This window comes from Salvelinus namaycush, chromosome 26 (assembly GCF_016432855.1).
Source record: "Salvelinus namaycush isolate Seneca chromosome 26, SaNama_1.0, whole genome shotgun sequence".
Lineage (NCBI taxonomy): Eukaryota > Metazoa > Chordata > Actinopteri > Salmoniformes > Salmonidae > Salvelinus > Salvelinus namaycush.
Genome location: NC_052332.1, coordinates 34379178 through 34402749, shown reverse-complemented (window position 1 = coordinate 34402749; position 23572 = coordinate 34379178). Strand labels below are relative to the sequence as shown.

Below are 23572 nucleotides of genomic sequence, written 5' to 3'. Positions count from 1 at the left end.
AAATGTTTATATACTGAACAAAAATATAAACGCAACATGCAACAATTTCAAAGATTTTACTGAGTTACAGTTCATATAAAGAAATCAGTCTATAATATAAAAACAAATCATTAGGCCCTGATCAGGGATTTCACATGCCTGGGAACACAGATATACATCTGTTGGTCACAGATATATAAAAGAAGAGAAGAAGGTAGTTGTGTGGATCAGAAAACCAGTCAGTATCTGGTGTGACCACCACATCACTCATGCAGCGCGACACATCTCCTTCACATAGAGTGGATCAGGCTGTTGATTGTGGCCTGTGGAATGTTGTCCCACTCCTCTTCAATGGCTGTGAGAAGTTGCTGGATATTGGCGGGAACTGGAGCACGCTGTCATACACATCGATCCAAAAGCATCCCAAACATGCTCAATGGGTGACATGTCTGGTGAGTATGCAGGACATGGAAGAACTGGGACATTTTCAGCTTCCAGGTCCTTGCGACATGGGGGCGTGCATTATCATGCTGAAACATGAGGTGATGGTTGCGGATGAAGGGCACAACAATGGGCCTCAGGATCTTGTCACGGTATGTCTGTGCATTCAAATTGCCGTCGATAAAATGCAATTGTGTTCGTTGTCCATATTTTATGCCTGCCCATACCATAACCCCACCACCACCATGGGGCACTCTGTTAACAACGTTGACACCAACAAACCACTCGCCCACAAGACGCCATACACATCGTCTGCGGTTGTGAGGCTGGTTGGACTTACTGGCAAATTCTCAAAAACGATGTTGGAGGTGGCTTATGGTAGAGAAATAACATTTATATTCTATGACACCAGCTCTGGTGGACATTCCTGCAGTCAGTATGCCAACTGCACACTCCCTCAAAACATGAGACATCTGTGGCATTGTGTTGTGTGACAAAACTGAACATTTTTGAATGGCCTTTTATTGTCCACAGCACAAGGTGCACCTGTGTAATGATCATGCTGTTTTAATGATTATCTTGGCAAAGGAGAAATGCTCGCTAACAGGGATGTAAACAAATTTGTGCACATTTTTGAGAATGTTTTGGGGCATATGTACTATTTCTGGGATCTGTTATTTCAGCTCATGAAACACACTTTACATGTTGCGTATATATTTTTGTTCTGTGTAGAATAGTCTGAATAAGCACATAAGAAATTAATCTAAATTAAATATGCCTATGTGGTCTTAAGTGTGCTTACAATTATCTAAGTTAGTAAGTATGAATAATGATTCAAAAAATGTCAAGTGTCAAGCAGGTTCTTGTCAGAAAATGTAAAGTGTGTTTTGAATCTGTCAGCTCAACTGACATGTTCCTGCTTTTCCAACAGGAGAACAGTGAGGAAGTGAGGACATTGCCCCCTCTACAGGTATGTTTGTGTACTGCACGTTACTGTCTGTGTCGTGACTCTCTCTGTAATGCCTGTGTTTGTGTGTTCAACCCACAGGTGGCAGTGAGTGAGCAGCAGCCACCTGCAGCAGTGGAAAAAGTAAGTATTATAACGGATTCCTGAGTTTGGGTTCGTCTTATAGGGTTTGTCTTATACTATTACATTATGAGGGCATTTGTTTTTATGATTAACTTGTTTTTAAAGTTAGATATACTAGTGTGGTACCTCTTATGTTGATTGCATAAAAATACATGCTACATTAATTTAACACAGAGTTAAAGGGCCAATCCGCAGTTCAATAACAAGGCGGTCATTCCACCACTTCTTTTAGTAAACAGCTGAGTGATAGGGCTTGAGAAATATAACCACAAATTCATAGACAGAGCTATGGATACAAGGACTGACCATCCATGATATCAAAATTAGAGTTTTAGTCATGTTTTGAGGCTATAAAGTGTTGGTTTACAATAGATTTACTTTGTTTACAAACATTGGAGTAAAATAAGCTTATATCTTGGGTTCCGACAGATTAAAAAATATATATATATTGTCACACACCGGATAGGTGCAGTGAAATGTGTTGTTTTTACAGGGTTAGCCATAGTAGGCATTTATATGTTATATTCTTCAAGAATATCATTCATTTAGAAGTCCAAAAATGTATGTTGCAACTGCAGATTGCCCCTTTAAGGTATAACGCTATGCACAGTGTCTGAGTAAGGTTGAGTTAGTGCCTGGAAAGGTCATTTTATTGTCACTTCCTGAACAGCGATAATGATATCATCTGTGGCATACGATCAATTGTCATGTAAACAACAACAGGAAGCACAATGTTAAACTCCTAGTATTTCTGGACAGGTATGGGGTTGAGAAAGTAACACATTACGGGCTACAGGTAGCCTATTGGTTAGAGCATTGGGCCAGTAACCAAAAGGTTGCTGGTTCGATTCCCCAAGCCGACAAGGTGAAAAATCTGCTGATGTGCCCTTGAGCAAGGCACTTTAATCTAATTTGCTCCAGGGGTGAGGTACTACTATGGCTGACCCTGTAAAACTGTACATGTACAGTATGTGACAATAAATAAAAAGTAGTGGCAGGTTACAGCTTAAAAAGCTATCACACATTGCTTCTGGACAGTGGCAGCCTCTCTCCAGGTCCTCTTTCTCCCAGCTGTCTCCTAATCTCTCTAACCTGTCTCTTTAACCTACCCCTCTGTCCTGTCTTTCCAACTTCTCTCTCCTGTCTCTCCTGTCTCTCTAACCTCTCTAATCCCTCTCTAACCTCTCTCTCCTGTCTCTCTAACCCCTCTCTCCTGTCTCTCTAACTTCTCTCCTGTCTCTCTAACTTCTCTCTCCTGTCTCTCTAACCCCTCTCTAACCTGTCTCTCCTGTCTCTCTAACGTCTCTCTAACCTCTCTAACCCCTCTCTCCTGTCTCTCTAACCTCTCTCTCCTGTCTCTCTAACCTCTCTCTCCTGTCTCTCTAACCTCTCTCTCCTGTCTCTCTAACCTCTCTCCTGTCTCTCTAACCTCTCTCCTGTCTCTCTAACTCCTCTCTAACTTCTCTCTCCTGTCTCTCTAACCTGTCTCTCCTGTCTCTCTAACCTCTCTCTAACCTCTCTAACCTCTCTCTCCTGTCTCTAACCTCTCTAACCTCTCTCGCCTGTCTCTCTAACCTCTCTAGCCTCTCTCTCCTGTCTCTCTAAACTCTCTCTCCTGTCTCTCCAACCTCTCTCTCCTGTCTCTCTAAACTCTCTCTCCTGTCTCTCCAACCTCTCTCTCCTGTCTCTCTAACCTCTCTCTCCTGTCTCTCTAACCTCTCTCTCCTGTCTCTCTAACCTCTCTCTCCTGTCTCTCTAACCCCTCTCTCCTGTCTCTCAACTCTCTAACCCCTCTGTCCTGTCTCTCTAACCCCTCTGTCCTGTCTCTCTAACCCCTCTCTCCTGTCTCTCTAACCTCTCTAACCCCTCTCTAACCTCTCTCTCCTGTCTCTCTAACCCCTCTGTCCTGTCTCTCTAACCCCTCTATCCTGTCTCTCTAACCCCTCTATCCTGTCTCTCTAACCTCTCTCTCCTGTCTCTCTAACCTCTCTCTCCTGTCTCTCTAACCTCTCTCTCCTGTCTCTCTAACCTCTCTCTCCTGTCTCTCTAACCTCTCTCTCCTGTCTCTCTAACCTCTCTCTCCTGTCTCTCTAACCTCTCTCTCCTGTCTCTCTAACCTCTCTCTCCTGTCTCTCTAACCCCTCTATCCTGTCTCTCTAACCCCTCTCTCCTGTCTCTCTAACCTCTCTCTCCTGTCTCTCTAACCTCTCTCTCCTGTCTCTCTAACCTCTCTCTCCTGTCTCTCTAACCTCTCTCTCCTGTCTCTCTAACCCCTCTCTCCTGTCTCTCAACTCTCTAACCCCTCTGTCCTGTCTCTCTAACCCCTCTGTCCTGTCTCTCTAACCCCTCTCTCCTGTCTCTCTAACCTCTCTAACCCCTCTCTAACCTCTCTCTCCTGTCTCTCTAACCTCTCTCTCCTGTCTCTCTAACCTCTCTCTCCTGTCTCTCTAACCTTTCTCTCCTGTCTCTCTAACCTTTCTCTCCTGTCTCTCTAACCTCTCTCTCCTGTCTCTCTAACTTCTCTCTCATGTCTCTCTAACCTCTCTAACCCCTCTCCCCTGTCTCTCTAACCCCTCTCTCCTGTCTATCTAACCTCTCTGTCCTGTCTCTCTAACCTGTCTCTCCTGTCTCTCGAACCTCTCTAACCCCTCTGTCCTGTCTCTCTAACCCCTCTATCCTGTCTCTCTAACCTCTCTCTCCTGTCTCTCTAACCTCTCTCTCCTGTCTCTCTAACCTCTCTCTCCTGTCTCTCAACTCTCTAACCCCTCTGTCCTGTCTCTCTAACCCCTCTGTCCTGTCTCTCTAACCCCTCTCTCCTGTCTCTCTAACCTCTCTAACCCCTCTCTAACCTCTCTCTCCTGTCTCTCTAACCTCTCTCTCCTGTCTCTCTAACCTCTCTCTCCTGTCTCTCTAACTTCTCTCTCATGTCTCTCTAACCTCTCTAACCCCTCTCCCCTGTCTCTCTAACCCCTCTCTCCTGTCTATCTAACCTCTCTGTCCTGTCTCTCTAACCTGTCTCTCCTGTCTCTCTAACCTCTCTCTCCTGTCTCTCAACTCTCTAACCCCTCTCTCTTGTCTCTCTAACCCCTCTGTCCTGTCTCTCTAACCTCTCTCTCCTGTCTCTCTAACTTCTCTCTCATGTCTCTCTAACCTCTCTAACCCCTCTCCCCTGTCTCTCTAACCCCTCTATCCTGTCTCTCTAACCTCTCTCTCCTGTCTCTCTAACCTCTCTCTCCTGTCTCTCTAACCTCTCTCTCCTGTCTCTCAACTCTCTAACCCCTCTCTCCTGTCTCTCTAACCCCTCTGTCCTGTCTCTCTAACCTCTCTCTCCTGTCTCTCTAACCTCTCTCTCCTGTCTCTCTAACCTCTCTCTCCTGTCTCTCTAACCTCTCTCTCCTGTCTCTCTAACCTCTCTCTCCTGTCTCTCTAACCTCTCTCTCCTGTCTCTCTAACCTCTCTCTCCTGTCTCTCTAACCTCTCTCTCCTGTCTCTCTAACCTCTCTCTCCTGTCTCTCTAACCTCTCTCTCCTGTCTCTCTAACCTCTCTCTCCTGTCTCTCTAACCTCTCTCTCCTGTCTCTCTAACCTCTCTCTCCTGTCTCTCTAACCTCTCTCCTGTCTCTCTAACCTCTCTCTCCTGTCTCTCTAACCCCTCTCTCCTGTCTCTCTAACCCCTCTCTCCTGTCTCTCTAACCCCTCTCTCCTGTCTCTCAACTCTCTAACCCCTCTGTCCTGTCTCTCTAACCTCTCTCTCCTGTCTCTCTAACCTCTCTCTCCTGTCTCTCTAACCTCTCTCTCCTGTCTCTCTAACCTCTCTCTCCTGTCTCTCTAACCTCTCTCTCCTGTCTCTCTAACCTCTTTACTGTCTCTCTAACCTCTCTCTTCTGTCTCTCTAACCTCTCGCTCCTGTCTCTCTAACCTCTCGCTCCTGTCTCTCTAACCTCTCTCTCCTGTCTCTCTAACCTCTCTCTCCTGTCTCTCTAACCTCTCGCTCCTGTCTCTAACCTCTCTCTCCTGTCTCTCTAACCTCTCTCTCCTGTCTCTCTAACCTCTCTCTCCTGTCTCTCTAACCCCTCTCTAACCTCTCTCTCTTGTCTCTCTAACTTCTCTCTCCTGTCTCTAACCTCTCTCTCCTGTCTCTCTAACCTCTCGCTCCTGTCTCTCTAACCTTTCGCTCCTGTCTCTCTAACCTCTCTCTCCTGTCTCTCTAACCTCTCTCTCCTGTCCCTCTAACCTCTCTCTCCTGTCTGTCTGTTCCAGCCGTGCCTGGCCTTGCTGTCTCACCCCTCTTTCTCTGTCTGTTTGGGGGAGCAGCTGAACTGTAGCGGCCCTCCAGTATGTCCGTCATCACCGTCATGTGTGTGTGTGTCGTGTGTGTGTGTGTGTGTGTGTGTGTGTGTAAGAGGAACTTACACACACTCCCCTGGAGCAGATGGTTATTAAACTTGATCAGGGAACTGAAACACCAGAGACGAGGAGTGCGTCAGTCACAGATGGATGAGATTGTGGGATTGTCTCCTGAGGTTTGGGCAGGGGAGCTCTCCTTTCCTTTCCTCTCTTCTCCTAATGCAGCCAAGCCGAACTGCAGGACAAAACTCTCCCTCTATCACTTCATCCTTACCCAAGACTCATCGCAAACATGCCACTGCACGTCTCTGCCCAACCAATGGCAATGTCCCAATGCACAACCCCACACTTTCATTTCATCTGATTGGACTAAGAGACAGAGATTCTATGTTTTAACAAATTATTTGTTTTGTAGAGTTCAGGTTGTCAATCTTAACTGTACAAATAGCTCAGTGACTCAAGACGTCTGGCAGTGGTTATTTGTGGTTGATATTTGTTTGTGAGATCAGGAGAGGGGATTGATTTGGTACTGCTGATGTAGTTGTATTTGGTGCTGCTGCTACAGTGGGGGGGGGGGGGGGGGGGGAGAAACAATATTGAAGTATTCAATTTGGGTGGAATGTGATGTTGTCACTGTATATGTACTGGAAGCATTCCATCAAGCCTTCCAGTAACATAAAGACATTTGGTTCAGGTAGAAGAAATGTTATATATAAAATGATGCATATGAATCTGACTGTTCTTTCCTGTTCCCCCAGCAGGCTGAGTTGGAGCAGGATGTAGAAGTAGATGGTCCACAGGAAAATCCAGTCCTCCTGGCCTACAGACCTCACCCCAGAGCTGGCCCTTCCAACCTGAGGCTGGGTACCACACTGTCCTCTATCCCCAAGACCATCACACCGTCCTCTGTACCAAGCTCCACTCCATCCCCTGTCCCCACTGTCACACCGCCTCATGTCCCCACTGTCACACCGTCTCATGTCCCCAAGACCATAACCCCTGTCCCTACCATCACACCGTTTTCTGTCCCCAAAACCATCACACCGTCTGCTTTCCATAGCATCATAACACCATCCACTGTAACCAACAGTGTCATACCGTCTCCTGTCCCCAGCAGCAGTGTCATACCGTCTCCTGTCCCCAGCAGCAGTGTCATACTGCCTCCTGTCCCCAGCAGTAATGCCATCAGAGATGCTCTAGAAAAGAGCACTGCCAAATCACACACTTCAGAGAAGACCGTCACACTGTCCCCTGTCCCTAGTCCCATCACACTGTCCCTTGTCCCTAGCCCCATCACACTGTCCTCTGTCCCAAGCAGTGTCAAAACATCCCCTGTCCCCAGTGTCAAAACGTCCCCTGTCCCCAGTGTCTCACGCTCCCCTGTCCCCAGTGTCTCACCCTCCCCTGTCCCCAGTGTCTCACCCTCCCCTGTCCCCAGTGTCTCACCCTCCCCTGTCCCCAGTGTCTCACCCTCCCCTGTCCCCAGTGTCTCACCCTCCCCTGTCCCCAGTGTCTCACCCTCCCCTGTCCCCAGTACCACTCGGTCCCCTGTCCCCAGTACCACTCGGTCCCCTGTCCCCAGTACCACTCGGTCCCCTGTCCCCAGTACCACTCGGTCCCCTGTCCCTAGCATCTATACACCGTCCCCTTTCCACAGGACCATCACTCCATCCCCTGTGGCTAGCAGCACGGCCATAAGAGAAGCTCTGAAGAAGAGCACCGCCAAAACACATGCTGCAGAGAAGACCACCGTCACACCGCTGTCCGTTTCAACCAGACTCCACCCCCAGGAGACGCCCAGCAGCAGAGGTAAGATAGTAGAGCAGCATGGGTGATTGAGTCCCCTCACATTACAACACTGAGCTGAATATATTGAGATTGTTGTGAATGATTATGGTGGGAGAAACAGATTCTGGCCTCAGAATCCGGAAGCATGTAGACACCAGGGCACCTGCACAGTTTTACTTCACACTTTCACACAATGTTAATGAAGTCATGACAGGCAGTTCTCTTCCCTGCCACCTGGGGGCTATGTGAGAATGATTATCTGTCTTTGAAACACTTTCACCTGGTGTGTTGTATAATGGACAGTTCATGGTTCTGCTGCAGACCCCTTCAGTGTAGGTTAGTGAGGTGGGTTTATTTTCCCAGCCTAGCCAATCACTGCCTCAGCCCACTGGAGTCTTTATGAACTGGCAGATTTAAAGCAGGCCAGCCTAAGGGGGAGGAAACCAGTGTGACTGTGATTGTGTCATGGTCACACATCCCCTCCTCACTCTCACTCTCAGTCTCAGTCTCAGTCTCAGTCTCAGTCTCAGTCTCAGTCTCAGTCTCAGTCTCAGTCTCAGTCTCAGTCTCAGTCTCTGTCTCTGTCTCTGTCTCTGTCTCTGTCTCTGTCTCTGTCTGTCTGTCTGTCTGTCTGTCTGTCTGTCTGTCTGTCTGTCTGTCTGTCTGTCTGTCTGTCTGTCTGTCTGTCTGTCTGTCTGTCTGTCTGTCTGTCTGTGTGTAGTTTTCCACAGTCCCTATAACATGACTTGTATCAGTGTATGATTGTGATTAGATATCTTATGTCTCTGACCCTCACATATAGTTTTCATGGCTTTGCCCTTGTAGCTTAACTGTGTTTCTTGTTGCAAGAAATGAGTTAATTTGGCCTCCCCTTTTCCATAGAAATCCCCAGTATCTTAGGTTGTCTAGTTTTCCCTAACTGTCAAATATTAGGAGTGAGTTTAGTGTCAGTCTAATTAGCAGTGTTTGGACCATGTTTCTCTAGCTGATCAGGAAAAGGCTGGTGGTTTTGATAAGCTGCCCGCATCCCTGGCCCAGTTCACAAACCAGACCGACAGACAGGGGAGCTAGACCAGCACTACCCAGTGGAAGACTGATCACACTGCAGCCAGTCCTCCACCGGAGTTAGTAGGAACAAAAGTCAGCCTCTATAGTCTCCCCCGGCTGGATATATACTAACCTTACAACGAGGTGAATGATTGTGTTTATTTGTCTTGGCTGAGGTACCTGTAATTCAGGTAATTCAGTACTTACCAGCATTTGTAAATTGAGTATGGCTCGCCATGAAGTGCTTTGAAAGGCTGGTCATGGGCCACATCAACACCATTTTCCCAGAAACCTTAAACCCACTCCAATCTGCATACCGCCCCAACAGATCCACAGATGATTCAATCTCTATTGCACTCCACACTGCCCTTTCACACCTGGACAAAAGGAACACTTATGTGAAAATGCTATTCATTGACTACAGCTCAGCGTTCAATACCATAGTGCCCTCAAAGCTCATCAATAAGCTAAGGACCCTGGGACTAAACACCTCCCTCTGCAACTGGATCCTGGACTTCCTGACGGGTCGCCCCCAGGTGGTAAGGGTAGGTAACAACATATCTGCCACGCTGATCCTCAACACTGGGGCCCCTCAGGGGTGCGTGCTCAGCCCCCTCCAGTACTCTCTGTTCACTCATGACTGCACGGCCAGGCACGACTCCAACAACATCATTAAATTTGCCAATGACACAACAGTGGTAGGCCTGATCACCGACAACAACGAGACAGCCTATAGGGAGGAGGTCAGAGACCTGGCCGTGTGGTGCCAGGACAACAACCTCTCCCTCAACGGGATCAAGACAAAGGAGATGATTGTGGACTACAGGAAAAAGAGGACTGAGCATGCATCCATTCTCAACGACGGGGCTGCAGTGGAGCAGATTGAGAGCTTCAAGTTCCTTGGTGTTCACATCACCAACAAACTAACATGGTCCAAGCACACCAAGACAGTTGTGAAGCGGGCACGACAAATCCTATTCAGGAGAATGAAAATATTTGGCATGGGTCCTCAGAAGGTTCTACAGCTGCACCATCGAGAGCATCCTGACTGGTTGCATCACTGCCTGGTATGGCAACTGCTCGGCCTCCGACCACAAGGCACTACAGAGGGTAGTGCGAATGGCCCAGTACATCACTGGGGCCATTCGAGCTTCCTGCCATCCAGGACCTCTATACCAGGCGGTGTCAGAGGAAGGTCCTAAAAATTGTCAAAGACTCCTGCCACCCTAGTCTTAGACTATTCTCTCTGCTACCGCACAGCAAGCGGTACTGGAGCGCCAAGTCTAGGTCCAAGAGGCTTCTAAACAGCTTCTACCCCCAAGCCATAAGACTCCTGAACATCTAGTCAAATGGCTGCACAGACTATTTGCATTGCCCCCCCCCCCTCTCCACACCACTCTCTCTTGTCATCTATGCATAGTCACTTTAATAACTCTACCTACATTTACAGCTGAAGTCAGAAGTTTACATACACCTTAGCCAAATACATTTAAACTCAGTTTCTCAGTTTCTATAGGATTGAGGTCAGGGCTTTATCATGGCCACTCCAATACCTTGACTTTGTTGTCCTTAAGCCATTTTGCCACAACTTTGGAAGTATGTTTGGGGTCATTGTCCATTTGGAAGACCCATTTGCGACCAAGCTTTAACTTCCTGACTGATGTCTTGAGATGTTGCTTCAATATCTCCACATAACTTTCCTGCCTCATGATGCCATCTATTTTGTGAAGTGCACCAGTCCCTCCTGCAGCAAAGCACCCCCACAACATGATGCTGCCACCCCTGTGCTTCACGGTTGGGATGGTGTTCTCCAAACATAACGATGGTCATTATGGCCAAACAGTTCTATTTTTGTTTCATCAGACCAAAGGTAATTTCTCCAAAAAGTACGATCTTTGTCCCCATGTGCAGTTGCTAACCGTAGTCTGGGTTTTTTATGGCGGTTTTTGAGCAGTGGCTTCTTCCTTGCTGAGCAACCTTTCAGGTTATGTCGATATAGGACTCATTTTACTGGGGTTGTAGATCATTTTGTACCTGTTTCCTCCAGCATCTTCACAATGTCCTTTGCTGTTGTTCTGGGATTGATTTTCAGTTTTCGCACCAAAGTACGTTCATCTCTAGGAGACAGAACGCTTCTCCTTCCTGAGCGGTATGACGGCTGTTTGTCCCATGGTGTTTATACTTGCGTACTATTGTTTGTACAGATGAACATGGTACCTTCAGGCATTTGGAAATTGAATCGGAATTGTGGAGGTCTACAATTTTTTTCTTCTGAGGTCTTGGCTGATTTCTTTTGATTTTCCAATGATGTCAAGCAAAGAGGCACTGAGTTTGAAGGTAGGCCTTGAAATACATCCACAGGTACACCTCCAATTGACTCAAATTATGTCAATTAGCCTATCAGAAGCTTCCAAAGCCATGACATCATTTTCTGGAATTTTCCAAGCTGTTTAAATGCACAGTCAACTTAGTGTATGTAAACTTCTGACCCACTGGAATTGTGGTACAGTGAAATAGAAGTGAAATAATCTGTCTGTAAACAATTGTTGGAAACATTACTTGTGTCATGCACACAATAGATGTCCTAACCGACTTGCCAAAACTATAGTTTGTTAACAAGAAATTTGTGGAGGGGTTGAAAAACGAGTATTATTGACTCCAACCTAAGTGTATGTAAACTTCCGACTACAACTGTACATACTACCTCAACCAACCGATACACGCACATTGACTCTGTACGGGCACCCCCCTGTATACTGTATATATATATATATTTTTTTTTACTGCTGCTCTTTAATTACTTGTTACTTTTATCTCTTATTCTTATCCGCATTTCTTTGAAACTGCACTGGTTAGGGGCTTGTAAGTAAGATTTTCACTGTAAGGTCTACCTGTTGTACTCGGCGCAAGTGACTATAAAAATTTGATTTGATAATTATCTGTACAAAACAGTTATATATATAAGTATAAAAATACTTACTTGATATGTTTTCCAGTTTCTTGAAATACTTTGCAAAGCAACTTATTTCTATGTATTTTGTATTTATTATGGATCGCCATTAACTGCTGCCAAGGCACCAGCTTCTCTTCCTGGGGTCCGGACAAAGGCAGTTATAAATGTATTGTAATGTTTTTAAAATTGTATAACAGATTTCACAACACACTGTGTGCCCTCAGGCCCCTACTCCACTACCAAATAACTACAACACAAAATCCATGTGTACGTATGAGAGCATATGTTACCGTGTGTATGTGTCTGTGCTAATGTTTGTGTTGCTTCACAGTCCCCACTGTTCCATGAGGTGTAGTTTTTTAAAATCTGATTCTACTGCTGGCATCAGTTACCTGATGTGGAATAGAGTTCCATGTAGTCATGGCTCTATGTAGTACTGTGCACCTCCCATAGTCTGTTCTGGATTTGGAGACTGTTAAGAGACCTCTGGTGGCATGTCTTGTGTGGTATGCATGGGTGTCTGAGCTGTGTGCTAACTGCAGCTCTTTGTTATGTGTTGCAGTCATTTCAGTCACTGTGGTAGCTGACGTGTATAGTGTTGAGTCATCCGCATACAAAGACACACTGGCTTTACTCAAAGACAGAGTGGCATGTCGTTAGTAAAGATTGAAAAAAGTAAGGGGCCTAGACAGCTGCCCTGGGGAATTCCTGATTCTACCTGGATTATGTTGGAGAGTCTTCCATTTAAGAACACCCTCTGTGTTCTGGTAGACGGGTAACTCTTTATCCACAGTATAGCAGGGGGTGTAAAGCCATAACACATGTTTTTCCAGCAGCAGACAAAAGGCAAAAGGCCTCCTGCGGGAACAGGGGCTGAGATTACAAATAAATATATTGGACGAAACACACACCACAACACTATATAAAGAGAGACCTAAGACAACAACATAGCATGGCAGCAACACATGACAACACAGCATGGTAGCAACACCACATGACAACAACATGGTAGCAACACAACATGTTAGCAGCACAAAACATGGTACAAACATTATTGGGCACAGACAACAGCACAAAGGCAAGATGGTAGAAACAGCAATACATCACGCAAAGCAGCCACAACTGTCAGATATAGTTTCCCATGAGTATGGTAGTTGCTCTAATCACCTACTATGAAGCTCTGCTGTGCCCAGATATTTGTGTTCAAAATACACTTTTGTGGTAGAGTTTCTGTTACTGACATCCACCCAAATGGGTTATAAGATTGGTGAAATCCTTTTGCAAGCTGCATGAACACACAGGCTTAAAATTAAAGCCATGGACTTTAAGTTGGAAGCATTTGTGGAAAGCCCTACATGGGAGATGCTAGCTAAATGTACAAAGGCGAATCTGCGTGTCATTTCAAAGCATTATGACATCAAGGTGGCACCTGGCCATCCAAACGCTGTAGTCAAAGAGTTGATTGGTACTGCTTTGGTGGAGGAGGAAATCCTTCCGGAGAGGGAGGTTGATGAAAAGGGTCCCACGGGTGGTAGAGTACACACCATAGACGTGCCACTGAGAGAGGTAGAACTAAAGGCAAAATTGAAGCAAAATAAATGGGCCTGAGCACAGGGAAAGACATCAGGAACGTGAGCATGCCATTCGCCTACAAGAGATACAGTGCATTCGGAAAGTATTCAGACCACTTGACTTTTATACATTTTGTTACGTTACAGCCTTATTCTAAAATTGATTAAATTACTTTTTTCCTCATCAATCTACACACAATACCCCATAATGACAAAGCAAAAGCAGGTTTAGAAATGTTTGCTAATTTATTAAAAATATAAAACAGAAATACCTTATTTACATAAGAATTCAAGACCCTGTACTATGTACTTTGCTGAAGCACCTTTGGCAGCGATTACAGCCTTGAGTCTTGTGTATGACGCTAGATTATTATAATTTTTTTAATCAATTTTAGAACAAGGCTGTAACGTAGCAAAATGTGGAAACAGTCAAGGGGTCTGAATACTTTCCGAATGCACTGTAGATCTGGAAACACTCCAAGTCACAGTCAGGCCATCCTGCACCCGTAACAGAGTTTGATCTTGGTCGGAACAGCCGGCTTTCAATGGAAAAGAGGTGGATGTCTATTTTACTCTGTTTGAGCGAATTGCCACATCCCTAAAATGTCTGGGAGATATTTGGTCACTGCTCCTCCGAAGTGTTCTTTTGAGAAAGGTTCAGAAAGTGTGCGGCGCTTTATCTCTTGACCAGAGTTCCGATTATGACACTGTTAAAGCTGCTATCCTTCAGGCTATCCTTCGGGCTTACGAGTTGGTCCCAGAGGCATTCAGACAACAGTCCTGTAAATTACAAAAGACAATCACAGAGCATGTTGAATTTGAAGGGAACAAGCATGGCTTTTTGATCGGTGGTGTGGTTCTCAAGAGGTCATGGACCTTGAGGATTTAAAGACACTCATAATTCTCAAGCAGTTAAGAAATTCCCTTCACGAAAGGGTCGAAACCTACATTTATGAGCACAAGGATCTCACTCTTGAGAAAGCTGCAGTTCTTGCAGATTAGTTAGTGTTCAAACTACCTTTACATACAAAACTTCCAGTAGTTATCCCTACGCAAAAATAAATCCAGAGAAGTCACCTCCTACTGCAAGGTTTCAGTCCATTTCTATAGTGCCCAAAGATAAAGATCGTCAGAAAACTGAGTTTTCGTATCCGCCAATTAGTCATTACTACCATGAGAAAGGACACATTGTCTCTGTGTCCTAAATTGAAGCCAAAAAATTTGAGAGAAAAAGTAGTTTCTTCTTGTGGGAGCACTCCAGCCCATTAAGTCTCTGGTTGGGAGCAGTGTATCTCCTAAACAAGATTTTAGATCAGATGAACCCTTTGTTTCAAACGGGTGTGTGTCTCTGCAGAGTGGCGATGCTGTTAAGCAGCCAGTGAGAATCCTTCATTTTGGAGGGTGTTTTGCCTTTGTCTGACACTTCAGCAACTGGCTACAGTGTGTTAGTACAAGCATGGAGATAAGTTGCATGGAAGTTCCTTTGTATAATATAGAACTCAAGTCTGATCTTTTTTCTGGTTCCGTTGAAGCCTAGCCTACCGATGAAGGGGGTCTCATTAATTTTGGGAAACAATTTGGCTGGAGGGAAGGTCGTGCATAATCCTGTCGTTTTGTAAGGAACCCAGAGAAGAGGAATTAGGTTATCAGAAAAGTACCCTAGAGTGTTCCCAACACGTGCTGTTACACGTGCTTTGCCTAAGAAAGTCGCCAGGATCAAGTCTAGTGTTGAGGAGGATGTCAGCAATCTCACCATGGTCGAGCTGTCTGAGACGTTTATGGGCGATCCTGATTTTGCTAAACCTGGGTTGACCTCTCCTTTGAAAACCCGAAAGATGTGTGAGTTTGTAGTACCGCTGAAGGAAGAGAGGGTCCCTAAAGTGGAAACTTTGATGTCTAGGATGCAGCTGATTGCGGAACAGTTTAAAGATGTTTCCCTCTCCCCTGTTTTTGCTGAGATGCGTCCAGAGGAGGTGTTTGATAAAGTTTGTGTGGGTTAGTTTGACAGAGATGGCGTTCTCGCGCCACTTCTGGGCAAGACGATTGGCCCAGTGTATCTCAAATTGTCGTTACGGTTACGCTCCAACTAGAGATACTGAGGTTGGCTCACGATAGTAGTATGGTATCTTAGTAGTATGGCAGGCCAACCCCACCTGTTTTGTTTGGTTGTTGTCAGTGACTCTGTCACGTTCCTGACCGGTTTTCTGTTATTTTGTATGTGTTTGACGGTCAGGGCGTGAGTTTGGGTGGGTAGTCTATGTTATGTGTTTCTATGTTTGTTAAAGGGTGACCTGATATGGTTCTCAATTAGAGGCAGGTGGTTTTCATTTCCTCTGATTGAGAGCCATATTAAGGTAGGTGTTTTCACATTGATTGTTGTGGGTGGTTGTCTCCTGTGTCTGTGTTTGTCGCGCCACACGGGACTGTCTCGGTTTGTTTGTACGTTCGTTCTTTTGTGTAGTCATTTTCCTGTTCGTGAGTTCTTCGTTGTATGTAAGTTCGCATGTCCAGGTCTGTCTACGTCGTTTGTTATTTTGTTAGTTATTCAAGTATAGTTCGTTTTTGTCTTGTTTAAATAAATTCATTATGTCCTATGACAACGCTGCATTTTGGTCGAATCCCTGCTCCTCCTCTTCGGATGAAGAGAACCACCCACCAAACCCGGACCAAGCAGCGGGACTACGAGCAGCGACCAAGTAATCAGGACTCGTGGACTTGGGAGGAAGTAATGGAGGGAAAAGGACACTGGGCTCATATTGGGGAATTTCGCCGCGTTCGTGAGGAGATGGAAGCAGCGAGAGCCCAGGAGCGGTGGTATGAGGAGGCAGCAAGGAGACGTGGCTGGAAGCCCGCGAAGAAACCCCAAAAATTTCTTGGGGGGGGGGCTAAGAGGTAGTGGGCCAAGGGCAGGTAGGAGACCTGCGCCCACTTCCCAGGCTAACCGTGGAGAGCGGGAGTACGGGCAGACACCGTGTTACGCAGTAGAGCGCACGGTGTCTCCTGTACGTGTTCATAGCCCGGTGCGGGTTATTCCACCTCCCTGCACTGGTAGGGCTAGATTGGGCATTGAGCCAGGTGTCATGAAGCCGGCTCAACGCGTCTGGTCTCCAGTGCGTCTCCTCGGGCCGGCATACATGGCACCAGCCTTACGCATGGTGTCCCCGGTTCGCCTACATAGCCCGGTGCGGGTTATTCCACCTCCCCGCACTGGTCGGGCAACGGGGAGCATTCAACCAGGTAAGGTTGGGCAGGCTCAATGCTCAAGGGAGCCAGTACGCCTGCACGGTCCGGTATTTCCGGCGCCACCTCCCCGCCCCAGCCCAGTACCACCAGTGCCTACTCCACGCACCAGGCTTCCAGTGCGTTTCCAGAGCCCTGTTCCTCCTCCACGCACTCTCCCTATGGTGCGTGTCTCCAGCCCAGTGCCTCCAGTTCCGGCACCACGCACTAAGCCACCTGTGCGTCTCCAGAGCCCTGTACACACTGTTCCTTCTCCCCGTACTCGTCCTGATGTGCGTGCCCTCAGCCCGGTGCCACCAGTGCCGGTACCACGCACCAGGTCCATAGTGCGTTTTGAGAGTCCAGTGTGCCCTGTCCCTGCTCCCCGCACTAGCCTGAAGGTGCGTGTCCTTAGCCCGGTGCCTCCAGTTCCGGCACCACGCACCAGGCCTACAGTGCGCCTCATCCGGCCAGAGCCATCCGTCTGCCCAGTGCCATCTGAGCCATCCGTCTCCCCAGTGCCATCTGAGCCATCCGTCTCCCCAGCGCCATCTGAGCCATCCGTCTCCCCAGCGCCATCTGAGCCATCCGTCTCCCCAGCGCCATCTGAGCCATCCGTCTCCCCAGCGCCATCTGAGCCATCCGTCTGCCCAGTGCCGTCTGAGCCATCCGTCTGTCCCGAGCCATTAGAGCCGCCCGTCTGTCCCGAGCCGTCAGAGCCGTTAGTCAGTCAGGAGCCGCTAGAGCCATTCGTCAGTCAGGATCTGCCAGAGCCGCCAACCAGTCAGGATCTGCCAGAGCCGCCAACCAGACAGGATCTGCCAGAGCCGCCAACCAGACAGGATCTGCCAGAGCCGCCAACCAGACAGGATCTGCCAGAGCCGCCAACCAGACAGGATCTGCCAGAGCCGCCAGTGAGCCATGAGCGTCCAGAGCCGCCAGCCAGCCATGAGCGTCCAGAGCCGCCAGCCAGCCATGAGCGTCCAGAGCCGTCAGCCAGCCATGAGCGTCCAGAGCCGTCAGCTAGCCATGAGCGTCCAGAGTCGTCAGCGAGCCATGAGCGTCCAGAGCCGTCAGCCAGCCATGAGCGTCCAGAGCCGTCAGCCAGCCATGAGCGTCCAGAGCCGTCAGCCAGCCATGAGCGTCCAGAGCCGTCAGCCAGCCATGAGCGTCCAGAGCCGTCAGCCAGCCATGAGCGTCCAGAGCCGTCAGCCAGCCATGAGCGTCCAGAGCCGTCAGCTAGCCATAAGCGTCCAGAGCCGTCAGCTAGCCATGAGCGTCCAGAGCCGTCAGCCAGTCATGAGCTGCCCCTCAGCCCAGAGCTGCCATTTATCCAGAACTGCCCCTCAGTCCAGAGCTGTCTCTCTGTCCGGAGCTGCCCTTCAATCCGGAGTTGCCCCTCTATCCTGAGCTACCTCTCTATCCTGACCTACCTCTCTGTCCTGAGCTATCTCTCTGTCCTGAGCTACCTTATCCCGGTGCTGCCCCTCGTCACGGTGCTGCCCCTTATCTTAAGGTTACCATTTAAATTAAGTGGGTGTAATATGAGGGTGGTCATTCTAAGGGGGAGACGTAAGCTGGGATTGACTATGGTGGGGTGGGGACCTCGCCCAGAGCCTGAGCCACCACCGTGGTCAGACGCCCACCCAGACCCTCCCCTAGACTTTTGGTGGTGCGTTCGGAGTACGCACCTTGAGGGGGGGGGTTATGTCACGTTCCTGACCGGTTTTCTGTTATTTTGTATGTGTTTGACGGTCAGGGCGTGAGTTTGGGTGGGTAGTCTATGTTATGTGTTTCTATGTTTGTTAAAGGGTGACCTGATATGGTTCTCAATTAGAGGCAGGTGGTTTTCATTTCCTCTGATTGAGAGCCATATTAAGGTAGGTGTTTTCACATTGATTGTTGTGGGTGGTTGTCTCCTGTGTCTGTGTTTGTCGCGCCACACGGGACTGTCTCGGTTTGTTTGTACGTTCGTTCTTTTGTGTAGTCATTTTCCTGTTCGTGAGTTCTTCGTTGTATGTAAGTTCGCATGTCCAGGTCTGTCTACGTCGTTTGTTATTTTGTTAGTTATTCAAGTATAGTTCGTTTTTGTCTTGTTTAAATAAATTCATTATGTCCTATGACAACGCTGCATTTTGGTCGAATCCCTGCTCCTCCTCTTCGGATGAAGAGGAGGAGGAATTTCGTTACAGACTCTTTGTTAATTCCGCCTTCTGTTTGAGTTCCATTCTTGCTGGGGAACATAAAAAAACTGAAATGGTCTATTCATTCCTTTTCCAATTTAGTAGACACTTATCCAGAGCAACTTACAGAAGTTTGCATACATTTTTTATACTTTATTTTACTGGTCCCCTGTGGGAATTGAACCCACAACCCTAGCATTGCGAAGCACCATGCTCTACCAACTGGGCTACATCATCACAAACCACTTGATGTCTCAATGTACTCAGTTACTGTGTTGTGCATTGTTTTTCTTTATGGTGATGGTACATCTAGGTATCAACCTAGATGACCAGCCTATGTACAATACAGCAATGTACATTTACAGATGCTGCCACCACCATGCTTCACTGTGGGGATGGTGTTCTCGGAGTGATGAGCGGTGTTGGGTTTGCGCCAGACATAGCATTGTCCTTGATGGCCAAATAGCTACATTTTTATCTCATCTAACTAGAGTACCTTCTTCCATATGTTTGGGGGGGTCTCCCACATGCCTTTTGGCGAACACCAAACGTTTTTCCTGGACACTCTTCCGTAAAGCCCAGCTCTGTGGAGTGTACGGCTTAAAGTAGTCCTATGGACAGATACTCCAATCTCCGCTGTGGACCTTTGCAGCTCCTTCAGGGTTATCTTTGGTCTCTTTGTTGCCTCTCTGATTAATGCCCTCCTTGCCTGGTCTGTGAGTTTTGGTGGGCGGCTCTCTCTTGGCAGGTTTGTTGTGGTACCATATTCTAATGGATTTAATTGTGCTGGGTGGACTGTTCAAAGTTTCAGATATTTTTTTATAACCCAACCCTGATCTGTACTTCTCCAGAACTTTGTCCCTGACCTGTTTGGAGAGCTCCTTGGTGCTGCTTGCTTGGTGGTGCCCCTTGCTTAGTGGTGTTGCAGACTTGGGGGCCTTTCAGAACAGGTGTATATATACTGAGATCATGTGACACTTAGATTGCACACAGGTGGACTTTATTTAACTAATGATGTGACTTCTGAAGGTAATTGGCTGCACCAGATCTTATTTAGGGGCGTCATAGCAGAGGGGGTGAATACATATGCACCCACCACTTTTCCTTATTCTTTTTTAGAATTTTATGAAACAAGTTATTTTTTGATTTCACTTCACCCCCTTTGCTTTTTTGTGTATGTCCATTACATGAAATCCAATTAAAAATCCATTTAAATTACAGGTTGTAATGCAACAAAATAGGAAAAATGCCAAGGGGGTGAATACTTTTGCAAGGCACTAAGTGGTTTGTAAGGATGGTAAATTAATACTGCACATAAAGTGGTTGTTTTCCATGTTATTTGATCAAGAAAAATATTTAATTTGATGTTGGCTTGTCTTTGCCCATAACTTTGCATCTTTTGATGTAAATATTTGAGGACAGGGTTTTGTTCTTTATGGAATCCATTAGAATGACAATCGTAGAGAAAAGGGAAAGGGTAACTCTAACAATTCCAGCTATTGAATCCTGCCAGATACTGTTCTTAATAACCCTTTAAAACCCAATATAATTGTAGAATGCTGCTGCATATAACTGAGAATTTTCAAATATAAAGCTAATTTTCTCACACATTTCAAACCCAAAATAACTTGCAATAGTAATTTGTTCTTGAGCTAACATAGTTTTAAAGAGCACAATCTCTTTTTTAATATAACACCACATACATGTCAACAGGAATAACCCTCATTGTGTCTTCCGTTGTGTGAAGACACTGAGAAAAACTATTAAAACTCAACAAAAAGTATTTAAATTGTAGTAAATTTCACTAAATTACTCACTTAAAATGTACGAAGTATAATATATTATTATTTACATATAAATACAAGTATCCAAAATGTGATGAGAGGACAATATTCAGAAAGTATTTCAAGTCCCACACATTGTAAGCTATTTGACGGACAACGATTCTTACTTCTGTAAAAATGTAAACAACTATTCAGAGACTATTTAAAAATGATCAGGCCTGACATAAAATGTAGAAATAGTAGCCTACTTTGACAATTCAGTGAATGTAACAAGTATTAGATAGAGACAGATCGAGAATATACAAAACACAACTGTTCAGCGACAAAAGATTTGTTAGACAAATTCCTATTTCACACTGTCACTTTAGTGTTTGCATTTAGCCTACAACATGTCATGGAACTTCTGGAAGCATGGCCCCATCCTGAAAAGTGGCACAGAACATGTCGAGCACCCAAAGGAGGTTTCTACGCATCTCCCACCCTTTCCCTGCGTCCACTCCGGATGCACACCACACACCGTCTCTTGCACCCTTCAAACTTCACCTGCTTTCAAATGAGTTAAAACTTGGTCCACACGCTCTGTTGCCACAGTCTTGGGAAGGGGCATCTGCAGGGTCCCCCACACAATGTACACATTTATGATGACAATGTTGAGCATCCCCCAAAACACACACTTCCACCATTTTCTGCCTGTGCGTCCAACATTGTAATAGCTCCTCAGTTGGTCAAGATGGTCAACCCCGTCCCTTTACTTGGTGTAATCCATTACAAGCTCTGGAAAAGGTATAAGTTTCTACCACTTTTAAAAACAACCCCAAAACCCCTGCCATTGTCACTTTAGGCCCAGGGTGTGTGGTACAAGGGTGAATGATGGGACTTAGGGCAGACACAAGCCATGGAAACATAGGCTCCCCTGTCGGGTGTGCTCTCCCTCTTCTCTCACTCTGCTTCATCCTCTCTTTTGACTATGCTAGTACTTCCTGGTTTGGGGGCTTACCTAAACTTATGAAGGGGAAGCTCGAGATAGCCCAGAATAAGTTGATCAGGGTAGTATTGAAGGTGAGTCCACGTACTCACATAGGCAGGAGCTGCTTTCAGAAACTGGCTGCCTGTTGAGGCTAGGGTGTCCCAGATTAGACTATGTTTGGTTTACAGGAGTATTTATGGTCCTGCGCCCAGATATTTAAGTGATTACTTTCCTCTTGTTAGGGATGCACACAATCCCAGCACCAGATCAGGTGTTGCTGATGTGTGCTTATACAGGTTCAGGAGTAATGCTGGGAAAGGTACTTTCTTGTATACTGGAGCCTCAGAATGGAATGAGTTGCCTCTGCCTATTAAAACAATGTCCTCTCTGGATAGCTTTAAAAATAAAGCAAAAATATGTTTGATGTCCTCTGTGCCCATATGAATAACCCCTATGATGTAACTGGAATGATGAGATAGATGTTCTTCTTTTATGTTTTTGTTTTATTATTTCACTGCCGTACTGTGTTCGATCTTGTATAGCCATCCTGTCTCAAGAGGACCCCAATGGAAATAAGTCCCAGACTTTATTGTGTGTTATCCTCGATGATTTTATTCATGTGCATGTATGGCTTTTAAGTTTTATGTGTGCTTGTTTTTTTAAATGGTTGAATGAATAAACTAAACTAAACTAAAACTCTCTCCCTCCTCTTTCTCTCTCCCTCCAGTCTCCTCTCACTCCACTCCTCACTCCACATCTCTATCCCTCCAATCATCTCTAACTCCTTTTCCTCTCTGCCTTTTGCTGCTGAGCCCTGATTCTCCACATCACTTCCTTTTCTTCCACTGACCTAGAGGAACAGAGGGAGAGGAGAGGAGCAACACATAGGATACAATTGTAGGCAGGAACATTCTCTCTCTCACTGTCTCTCCCTCTCACTGTCTCTCCCTCTCACTGTCTCTCCCTCTCACTGTCTCTCTCTCACTGTCTCTCTCTCTTCCTTCCTCTCTTTCATTTTGTCAACCATACACATACTCTCTTCCTAATGAGTGGTTTCCATAATAAATTGTGTGATAGTTACACGCCTCCCAATTACACACACTTTCTCTCTCTGTCTCTTGCTCTTGCTCTTGCTCTTGCTCTTGCTTTCTTGCCTGACAGACTAACTAAAGAGTTTGCCAATGTAAGCTGATTAGTTACGAAGCTGGGACAGATTAATTGCATCGGTAGAAACAGGACAAAACAAGTAACTTGTTAGCTGGCTATGTAAACAAATATCCAACTCATCATATGAGCTACACTGCACGGGCCTCTACTACCCTAACACGACAGCTAAGCTGTCAAACAAGAAGAAAACATGAGCTCTCGCCAAATTTGCTGCTACACACAACTTTTTCTTGCCTGACAGACTGACTAGTTAACTAACTAGCTATAGCAAGAAGCCTGGGCCATTTCCATAGGACTGACATCAGTATTAACAAGACTAAACAACCAACCAGTTAGCTGCATATATACAGCTAAACACTACAACCATTTCCCTGAGACAGAGAACAATCATTCTAACTCCACCGCTGATGTGCTTGCATGTACCAAGCAAGTAATCATGACAGGACCTGCTAATCTGTGAGCTATTCCCCAAGTGTTACAGCATCAAACATTGACAACGCCAAACATATATCTGTTGTTTACTTATTTCACTCGTGTGTGAATCCGTATCACCAACCAACATAGATAAAGCCTCTTTCACAGTGAAGTGATGTCTTCGGTGCTGTTATTTTTAGTAATGAAGTGAAAAAAAATCAAATTCATTATATAACTAATTTTTCTGCCGAAGCAGAGATGCTGAAACATTTTTTTTGCCTGCGCTAAGTACAGTACATCTATAATGCATTTGGAAAGACCCCTTGACTTTCTCGATTTTGTTACGTTACAGCCTTATTCTAAAATGGACAAAATATTTTTTTCCCTAAAAACAGGTTTTTAGTAACTTTAATACCACATTTACATAAGTATTCAGACCCTTTACTCAGTACTTTGTTGAGGCATCTTTGGAAGCAATTTCAGCTTCGAGCCTTCTTGGGTATGACGCTACAAGCTTGGCACAGCTATATTTGGGGAGTTTTCTCACATTCTTCTCTGCAGATCCTCTCAAGCTCTGTCAGGTTGGATGGGGAGCGTCGCTGCACAGCTATTTTCGTGTCTCT

At 46.1% G+C, this 23572-nt stretch overlaps 1 protein-coding gene across 3 annotated transcripts in view; it reads left to right on the top strand.

The window, feature by feature from the left end:
• LOC120021493 (mucin-2-like) overlaps window positions 1–23572 on the top strand; it is a 56665-nt gene that overhangs the window by 22852 nt on the left and 10241 nt on the right. For 2 of the 3 annotated variants that reach the window (XM_038965280.1, XM_038965279.1), the window contains exons 5-6: window positions 1352–1510; window positions 6615–7665. In XM_038965280.1, the coding sequence (XP_038821208.1) occupies window positions 1352–1510; window positions 6615–7665 (1210 nt within the window). The remainder of the gene's footprint in view (window positions 1–1351; window positions 1511–6614; window positions 7666–23572) is intronic. The other variant, XM_038965281.1, reaches the window with a different exon arrangement.